The sequence below is a fragment of the Eucyclogobius newberryi genome, unplaced genomic scaffold (genome assembly GCF_026437365.1).
Source record: "Eucyclogobius newberryi isolate DKJ021-1_F unplaced genomic scaffold, fEucNew1.0.hap1 SCAF_20, whole genome shotgun sequence".
In the NCBI taxonomy this organism is placed as follows: Eukaryota; Metazoa; Chordata; class Actinopteri; order Gobiiformes; family Gobiidae; genus Eucyclogobius; species Eucyclogobius newberryi.
This window is the reverse complement of record NW_027315835.1, coordinates 13,337,663-13,347,999: the sequence shown is the minus strand read 5'-3', so window position 1 is coordinate 13,347,999 and position 10,337 is coordinate 13,337,663. Positions and strand designations below refer to the sequence as shown.

General features: G+C 44.9%; 1 protein-coding gene across 2 annotated transcripts; it reads left to right on the top strand.

The window, feature by feature from the left end:
- Nucleotides 1–5,534: 5,534 nt before the first annotated feature.
- On the top strand, nt 5,535–9,481 carry LOC140369494 (S-adenosylmethionine synthase-like). 2 transcript variants are annotated; one of them, XM_072456856.1, is made up of 10 exons: nt 5,535–5,552; nt 5,638–5,735; nt 6,583–6,660; nt 6,750–6,872; nt 6,969–7,081; nt 7,178–7,321; nt 7,402–7,620; nt 7,781–7,963; nt 8,127–8,260; nt 8,624–9,481. In XM_072456856.1, the coding sequence occupies exons 2-10, from the start codon at nt 5,657–5,659 to the stop codon at nt 8,724–8,726; spliced, it is 1,176 nt and encodes a 391-aa protein (XP_072312957.1). In that variant the 5' UTR covers nt 5,535–5,552; nt 5,638–5,656; the 3' UTR covers nt 8,727–9,481. The 2 variants fall into 2 exon arrangements, with proteins under 2 accessions (XP_072312957.1, XP_072312955.1); XM_072456854.1 differs by lacking the exon at nt 5,535–5,552 and having other exon boundaries at nt 5,582–5,735.
- Nucleotides 9,482–10,337: the final 856 nt, after the last annotated feature.

The window sequence follows — 10,337 nt, the reverse complement described above, 5'->3', positions numbered from 1 at the left end:
CCTGCACACTTGCACCTCCTGCACACTTACACCTTACACCTCCTGCACACTTACACCTCCTGCACACTTACACCTCCTGCACACTACACCTTCTTACACCTCCTGCACACTTAAATCTTCTGCACACTTACACCTCCAGCACACATACACCTCCTACACACTTACACCTCCTGCACACTTACACCTCCTGCACACTTACACCTCCAGCACACTTACACCTCCTACACACTTACACCTCCTGCACACTTACACCTCCTGCACACTTACACCTCCTGCACACTTACACCTCCTACACACTTACACCTCCTGCACACTTACACCTCCTGCACACTTACACCTCCTACACACTTACACCTCCTGCACACTTACACCTCCTGCACACTTACACCTCCTGCACACTTGCACCTCCTGCACACTTACACCTTACACCTCCTGCACACTTACACCTCCTGCACACTTACACCTCCTGCACACTTACACCTCCTGCACACTTGCACCTCCTGCACACTTACACCTTACACCTCCTGCACACTTACACCTCCTGCACACTTACACCTCCTGCACACTTACACCTCCTACACACTTACACCTCCTGCACACTTACACCTCCTGCACACTTACACCTCCTACACACTTACACCTCCTGCACACTTACACCTCCTGCACACTACACCTCCTGCACACTTGCACCTCCTGCACACTTACACCTTACACCTCCTGCACACTTACACTTCCAGCACACTTACACCTCCTACACACTTACACCTCCTGCACACTTACACCTCCTGCACACTACACCTCCTGCACACTTGCACCTCCTGCACACTTACACCTTACACCTCCTGCACACTTACACTTCCAGCACACTTACACCTCCTGCACACTTACACCTCCTGCACACTTACACCTCCAGCACTCTTACACCTCCTGCACACTTACACCTTTTGCACACTTACACCTCCTACACACTTACACCTCCTGCACTTACACCTCCTGCACACTTACACCTCCTGCACACTTACACCTCCTGCTCACTACACCTCCTACACACTTACACCTCCTACACACTTACACCTCCTGCACACTTACACCTCATACACACTTACACCTCCTGCACACTTACACCTCCTGCACACTACACCTCCAGCACACTTACACCTCCTACACACTTACGCCTCCTGCACACTTACACCTCCTGCACACTTACACCTCCTACACACTTACACCTCCTGCACACTTACACCTCCTGCACACTTACACCTCCTACACACTTACACCCCCTGCACACTTACACCTCCTACACACTTACGCCTCCTGCACACTACACCTCCTGCACACTTACACCTCCTGCACACTTACACCTCCAGCACACTTACACCTCCTGCACACTTACACCTCCTGCACACTTACACCTCCTGCACACTTACACCTCTTACACACTTACACCTCCTGCACACTTACACCTCCTGCACACTTACACCTCCAGCACACTTACACCTCCTGCACACTTACACCTCCTGCACACTTACACCTCCTGCACACTTACAGCTCCTACACACTTACACCTCCTGCACACTTACACCTCCTGCACACTTACACCTCCTACACACTTACACCTCCTGCACACTTACACCTCCTGCACACTTACACCTCCTACACACTTACACCTCCTGCACACTTACACCTCCTGCACACTTACACCTCCTACACACTTACACCTCCTGCACACTTACACCTCCTGCACACTTACACCTCCTGCACACTTGCACCTCCTGCACACTTACACCTTACACCTCCTGCACACTTACACCTCCTGCACACTTACACCTCCTGCACACTACACCTTCTTACACCTCCTGCACACTTAAATCTTCTGCACACTTACACCTCCAGCACACATACACCTCCTACACACTTACACCTCCTGCACACTTACACCTCCTGCACACTTACACCTCCTGCACACTTACACCTCCAGCACACTTACACCTCCTACACACTTACACCTCCTGCACACTTACACCTCCTGCACACTTACACCTCCTGCACACTTACACCTCCTACACACTTACACCTCCTGCACACTTACACCTCCTGCACACTTACACCTTACACCTCCTGCACACTTACACCTTACACCTCCTGCACACTTACACCTCCTGCACACTTACACCTCCTGCACACTTACACCTCCTACACACTTACACCTCCTGCACACTTACACCTCCTGCACACTTACACCTCCTGCACACTTACACCTTACACCTCCTGCACACTTACACTTCCAGCACACTTACACCTCCTGCACACTTACACCTCCTGCACACTTACACCTTCAGCACTCTTACACCTCCTGCACACTTACACCTTTTGCACACTTACACCTCCTACACACTTACACCTCCTGTACTTACACCTCCTGCACACTTACACCTCCTGCACACTTACACCTCCTGCTCACTACACCTCCTACACACTTACACCTCCTACACGCTTACACCTACTACACACTTACACCTCCTGCACACTTACACCTCCTGCACACTTACACCTCCTGCACACTTGCACCTCCTGCACACTTACACCTTACACCTCCTGCACACTTACACCTCCTGCACACTTACACCTCCTGCACACTACACCTTCTTACACCTCCTGCACACTTAAATCTTCTGCACACTTACACCTCCAGCACACATACACCTCCTACACACTTACACCTCCTGCACACTTACACCTCCTGCACACTTACACCTCCAGCACACTTACACCTCCTACACACTTACACCTCCTGCACACTTACACCTCCTGCACACTTACACCTCCTGCACACTTACACCTCCTACACACTTACACCTCCTGCACACTTACACCTCCTACACACTTACACCTCCTGCACACTTACACCTCCTGCACACTTACACCTCCTGCACACTTGCACCTCCTGCACACTTGCACCTCCTGCACACTTACACCTTACACCTCCTGCACACTTACACCTCCTGCACACTTACACCTCCTGCACACTTGCACCTCCTGCACACTTACACCTTACACCTCCTGCACACTTACACCTCCTGCACACTTACACCTCCTGCACACTTACACCTCCTACACACTTACACCTCCTGCACACTTACACCTCCTGCACACTTACACCTCCTACACACTTACACCTCCTGCACACTTACACCTCCTGCACACTACACCTCCTGCACACTTGCACCTCCTGCACACTTACACCTTACACCTCCTGCACACTTACACTTCCAGCACACTTACACCTCCTGCACACTTACACCTCCTGCACACTTACACCTCCAGCACTCTTACACCTCCTGCACACTTACACCTTTTGCACACTTACACCTCCTACACACTTACACCTCCTGCACTTACACCTCCTGCACACTTACACCTCCTGCACACTTACACCTCCTGCTCACTACACCTCCTACACACTTACACCTCCTACACGCTTACACCTACTACACACTTACACCTCCTACACACTTACACCTCCTGCACACTTACACCTCATACACACTTACACCTCCTGCACACTTACACCTCCTGCACACTACACCTCCAGCACACTTACACCTCCTACACACTTACGCCTCCTGCACACTTACACCTCCTGCACACTTACACCTCCTACACACTTACACCTCCTGCACACTTACACCTCCTGCACACTTACACCTCCTACACACTTACACCCCCTGCACACTTACACCTCCTACACACTTACGCCTCCTGCACACTACACCTCCTGCACACTTACACCTCCTGCACACTTACACCTCCAGCACACTTACACCTCCTGCACACTTACACCTCCTGCACACTTACACCTTTTGCACACTTACACCTCCTGCACACTTACACCTCCTGCACACTTACACCTCCTGCACACTTACACCTTTTGCACACTTACACCTCCTGCACACCTCCACCTCCTGCACACTTACACCTTTTGCACACTTACACCTCCTGCACACTTACACCTCCTGCACACTTACACCTCCTGCACACTTACACCTCCCGCACACTTACACCTCCTGCACACTACACCTCCTGCACATTTACACCTCCTGAACACTTACACCTTTTGCACACTTACACCTCCTGCACACTTACACCTCCTGCACACTACACCTCCTGCACATTTACACCTCCTGAACACTTACACCTTTTGCACACTTACACCTCTTGCACACTTACACCTCCTGCACACTTACACCTCCTGCACACTTACACCTCCTGCACATTTACACCTCCTGAACACTTACACCTTTTGCACGCTTACACCTCCTGCACACTTCCACCTCCTGCACACTTACACCTTTTGCACACTTACACCTCCTGCACACTTACACCTCCTGCACACTTACACCTCCTGCACACTTACACCTCCTGCACATTTACACCTCCTGAACACTTACACCTTTTGCACGCTTACACCTCCTGCACACTTACACCTCCTGCACACTTACACCTCCTGCACACTTACACCTCCTGCACATTTACAGCTACAGACAAAGTCTATTTGAACATGAGCCAGATCAGGCAGATGTGAGTCCTTGTTGTTGAAAACGTTTTCAGAAGATTATCAACCTTCAAGTACCACAACTTCCACTACTGCTTCTACCACTGCCCAAGACTTCTTGATCTTTGGACTGCATAGTAAGTATTGTTTTCTGTGGAGAAAGTAAGCACTAGTAATAGAGTATCATAGTATTAGTGTAGTTTAAGTACCCCTAGTATTTTCAGATTTATAAAAGAAGGTGGATAAGACAACTATACAAAACAAAAAAGTATAATCGACAATGTCTTTAGTGTAGTAAACAGTTGTATCTGACTAGTAAAGGTTTCCTCAGCATGAGAGACAAAGCGGGTACACAAAACCAAAATGGTCAGGAACCAGGAACCAGGAACCAGGAACCAGGAACCATTGGTTTATGGGATTCTTCTTGTGGCTCTTGGTCTTTTGCAGCTCACACTAGTCTTTATTTAGTTGCATTATGTTGAATAAATGTTACTTTATGTTTTAATAGTCAAGGCTTTAGCTATAATTTAGTCAAATGTAATATAGTTATGCAGTACTTGGCATGACCTTTTTGAGAACTACTTTATAGAAAATCTGTGTAAATGACATAAGTGTCAAATGTCAAGCTCCTTCCCTCTTTTGCAGTGTTCATAACCCCAGGCAGCCTCACAGTGAACCTACTGGCCCCATTGACACAAGCATTCAATGAACGGCCGAGGAGCTTCGCATTAACCCTTTGTTGAATCTTACTTCTTGATCCTCTCGTTTTTTAAAGTCCGTCCACTGACCACAAGCTGGACGCTCTGTGGTGGCTGTGCTCTTCAGAATGGGAGGAGTTAATTCGAGTGCCTCTGAGGCAGAAGATGAGAAACCCTCCCTCCATTTCTCTGCTCTCTGAATGGTCTAACCCCTCTGGTTCACAGGACACCCTCCCCCCTGCCAGCCACAGCACATGTTGGATATGTTGTCTTTGCCTTATATAGACCAGAAATACCTCGTGGTCAGCATTGGGACAGCGAGATTTGCCTTTTCTATCTACTAGCCGACCTACAATTCTAACTCATTTCTATTGTATAACTTTGCAGGGAACAGTGAAAAGACAAAATGAATGGGAACTGCGCTCCTTCCCACGCGGATACGGATTTCATGTTTACTTCAGAATCTGTGGGAGAGGGGCATCCGGGTGAGTGCTGGACCATGTGGGGTGTGCAAGAGTTTGTCGATACGAAACCCAAAAAAAAGTGTTGTGTGGAAGCAGTGTATTGTGAGGATCAGGCACACGTGCACTGTGAGTTGTTCCATGTGCTGTGATCTTGCATAACTTCATCTAACTGATTGTCAATGGCTTCGAGGAATGTGCAGAATGCAGAGTCCTGGTCATTCAAACTCTGACCACAACTTTGTCTCTACAATCTAACACATATGTAAAGGTTTGCGCTTTGCACTTCTAATTCAATGCGTTTTTTCCAAGTTTTTTCTCACAAATCTACAACTATAAAACTACTTCTACCACTACTAAGAAATATGTCAACCACTATTACTTGTGTGTCAACATTACACTTCTTATAGAGCACTAGCACTCATATTACTGACGATGTTAATATTTTACTTTGCAATCAACAAGAACTATACACGTTTACTCGAAATTTTAACATTTTCTTTAACCTTCTCTGGTAAAGTATGCATCATGGTTGAGTGTATTTCATGTATACCTGACTATAGTACCGGTAGATAGTATAGTAGACTTTAACAGTTGTAATAGTGGCTCAGAGGAGTGGACAGGAGCTTTCACAGCGGCAGCACTTTGATCATGTGATGAACCTTTGGATCGTGTCACATTGGTATGCACAGACAGAGCCAGTGCTATTATTAGGGCCATAACGCTTCGTGGGCTTGGTACTAGTACTACTCTGAGTGAAAGTGAAATTTGATCATTCAAGACAACTAGATATGGAGAGCTATGAGTAGCTATAGGTCAATCCAGGAAATCTTTTCACAATTCTGTTAATGACACAATTCTCTTGTTGTAGATAAAATATGTGACCAAATCAGTGATGCCGTGCTGGACGCTCACCTCAAGCAGGATCCAGATGCAAAAGTAGCCTGTGGTTAGTACAAAGATACATTTTGCATTGTAACCTTACAAACACCCCCACAAATATTAAAAATAATTGTAATTTTTTGTTGTTCCATACAGAGACGGTGTGTAAGACAGGCATGGTGCTGCTCTGTGGTGAAATCACGTCTCGGGCCAATGTTGACTACCAAAAGATTGTGAGAGATACCATCAGACACATTGGCTACGACAACTCTGACAAGGGTTTGTGTGTTTTCTTTATCATGTTTAAAAATCATGTTTAACCTGGGTATCTATTACTGGGTTTTTATTTTGAAATTACATTCATTTTTCTTGCAGGTTTTGATTATAAGACCTGTAATGTGCTGGTGGCTCTGGAGCAACAGTCCCCTGATATTGCACAAGGAGTTCACATCGACCGCTTAGAAAGTGACATAGGAGCAGGAGACCAGGTATTTTATTTGGGCATTTAATTTAAAATTCAGAACAAATTTAAGTTGGTGTCAGAGGTAATTCATTTTTTGGTCCATTTCTTTTCCCGTGAACAGGGGCTAATGTTCGGATATGCCACGGATGAGACAGAGGAGTACATGCCCCTCACTATCGTCCTGGCACACAAAATGAATGCAAAAATGGCTGAACTGAGACGCAACGGGACAGTGCCCTGGCTCCGACCGGATTCCAAAACACAGGTATTTATTATCAAAAATTGTGTGCAGCAGGCATAGAGCTGAAATCTGGTATTACTTGACCTCTTTTCATTGTCGTTCAGGTGACAGTTCACTACACACAGCAGGACGGGGCAGTGATCCCCAAAAGAGTGCACACCATCGTGATCTCTGTCCAACACGACGACTATGTGAGCCTGGAGGAGCAGAAGGAGGTGCTGAAGGAGAAGGTGATCAAAGCTGTGGTTCCTGCTAAATACCTGGACCAGGACACCGTCTACCACCTGCAGCCCAGCGGGCGCTTCGTCATCGGAGGGCCACAGGTAAATGCGTTCTGAGGATTAAAGGTCTTAAGGCAATTAACCCATTAAGTGCTGTTTAGAGTCTTCAGCTTGAGGTTAAGTCTGTGTAAGTCTATGTAATATCCCACAGCTCTAAAGTAGACAATCCTCAAACACACTGTACCTGTGTTTTGTGACACAGGGTGATGCAGGTGTGACTGGGAGGAAGATCATTGTGGACACGTACGGAGGATGGGGAGCTCATGGAGGAGGGGCTTTCTCTGGGAAGGACTACACCAAAGTGGACCGGTCTGCGGCCTATGCTGCCCGCTGGGTTGCCAAGTCCCTAGTCCATGCCAAACTCTGCAGGAGGGTCCTGGTTCAAGTAGGGAAATGCAGATATTATTTAATTACTAGTTCAAAATAAATTAGACTTTTTTTTTTATGTGTTTGTAATAAAAATGACATTACTTGTTACGCACTTGCAGCAGTGTGTGCATGTGCTAATTGCCTTGCATCAATTAACTATGTAAAACTGTTCTAATCAGGTGGCCTATGCGATTGGAGTGGCCCACCCTCTGTCCATCTCTCTGTTCACCTTCGGCTCGTCTCAGAGAAGTGAGAAGGAGCTGCTGCAGATTGTGCATAAAAACTTTGACCTGAGGCCTGGAGTCATCGTCAGGTTAGTCTCTCACATTGCTCATTAGTCCTATATTCAAAAAAGAGTGGTGAAAAATGTAAATGCTGAAATAAATCTTATATATGCCCATGTGCTGTAGATTTTAAATGTTCATGAGAAATCTTCATATTTTTTGAATGACATTGCCTGTCTTTTTTTTTAGGGTTAGTTTTTTTTTTTTTTACATTTATTTAACCAGGAAAGTTCTCCTGAGATTTAGACAGAATTATTTTTTGTCAGGGGAGTCCTAACCCAGAGGGGAACTGTCATTGTCAATGAAGTGCCAAAAAAAGAAAGAAAAATGAAGATTTATTAGGTCCTCAAGTGTTGCAACTTTATTAACTGTATTTGTTTGCTATTTTGCAGGGACCTGGACTTAAAGAGGCCCATCTATCAAAAAACAGCCAGTTACGGTCACTTTGGGAGAAAGGACTTTCCGTGGGAAGTGCCAAAGAACTTGGTCAACTGAACTGTGTGTGTGAGCGTGCTACTGTACTGAAAACAGATCTGTGTAACCCAGCACGGGGCAGCTGCAGTGGACAGTGGGCTGGTTTCAGGGGGCTAGAGAGGTCTGAGGTGTTTCTTAGGAGCAAATGAGGTGTCATCTTTTATTTATGACTTTCCCTTACTATCGGAGGCAACAAGAAATCTGAGCACAACCATAATTTTGTTTTGATGATGGTAAATCCCATGCATGCAGATTGTTTCAAATTTAGGCAAAGAGAAAGTTGATTAGCTGATAGTTTGTGGCTATGACCAAAATCCTAGTAAGTATAGCCATTAAGTAATGTGCACTCACTGGCCATAATTTAAGAAATACTGGCTGTAACTTAATGATCTACTTCAAGATATTAAATCAAACCAGAAAATATCACTTAAAAAGGGACCTACAGTGGGCTGCAGATCTGTGGACAAAAATATTTTGACGATTCCATGGACATTTCCCGATGATTAATTTGCCCATTCACAGTTCAATTAGGTGTATCGAATAAAACCATGAGTAGTCAACATAGTATATCAAACAGTTAAGAACACACAAGTCTTAAAAAAGTCTTAATGTTTGGAGATTGATGGGTTTTGCTTGCAAAGTTGATGTGTTGTTGTTTTTTATTTCTGTTCAATTTTAGAGTTTTGAAGCCTAGATGAAATGTGGTTTACTAGACAAGACATGAGGAAATATGTAAATATAACTTTTAATCAATAAAACATTTTATTAAGAAATCATTACAATTCAGTTTTTATAGCTTTTTATTGCATACAATATTCTCACTTTGTGGCAATATATTCAGAAATCAAATAGAGCAGAGTAAATCTCTTTTATACAAAATGTGTTTCAATTAAGGCAGGTATACATGTCAAATGTAGTTGGCTCATATTGAAACATATACAAAAGTACATATTATACAGCATAAAATAACTGATAGCATTGCATTTTGCAGTAATTCAAAGTGTTTACATAAGGCAGCGTCGTAAAAAAGGGTTCAAAAGTGTTCATCCGGACACTGTTTTATAAATCAAGACGTTTTGACTTTAATCCAAAAGTAAAAAATTGCCTTTGCTATATCCAAGAAACGAAAAACAGCATCAGCAACATTACATGGAGACTAAAATACAACTACCACAGTACTCTTGTGGTCTCTTTTGTGGAAAATATTTGGCCTTAACTTTTGAGATAAAAGTTCCTGAGATAAAAAACAATGCAGAGCTTGTCCACTTATGCACATTTAAAAGGCACTGACAGGCCACGTCTCATGATGCTCAGTAACATATACAGGCAGCTTTGGGTTTATACACAGTTAATATTACATAATTAACAAACAGTTAAAACAAACATTCTCCAAGTCCAAGAGCATTTGTAAGGCCATATTCTGCATTCAGCCATAAGATTGTGTCAAACTGTTCAGTATTTGCAGTCAGCTGTGTATTACATCCAAAAAATGTGGAGTGTTGTGGCCACTTTCTAAACCAGAGTAAACTTCTTCTGTCTGTCGTACTTGACCGAATGAACCAGCCATAACGGTTCATATGCTTCACCTCATGTCGGTACACTGCAATTTTAAAGATGCTCGGACCCAGTTCT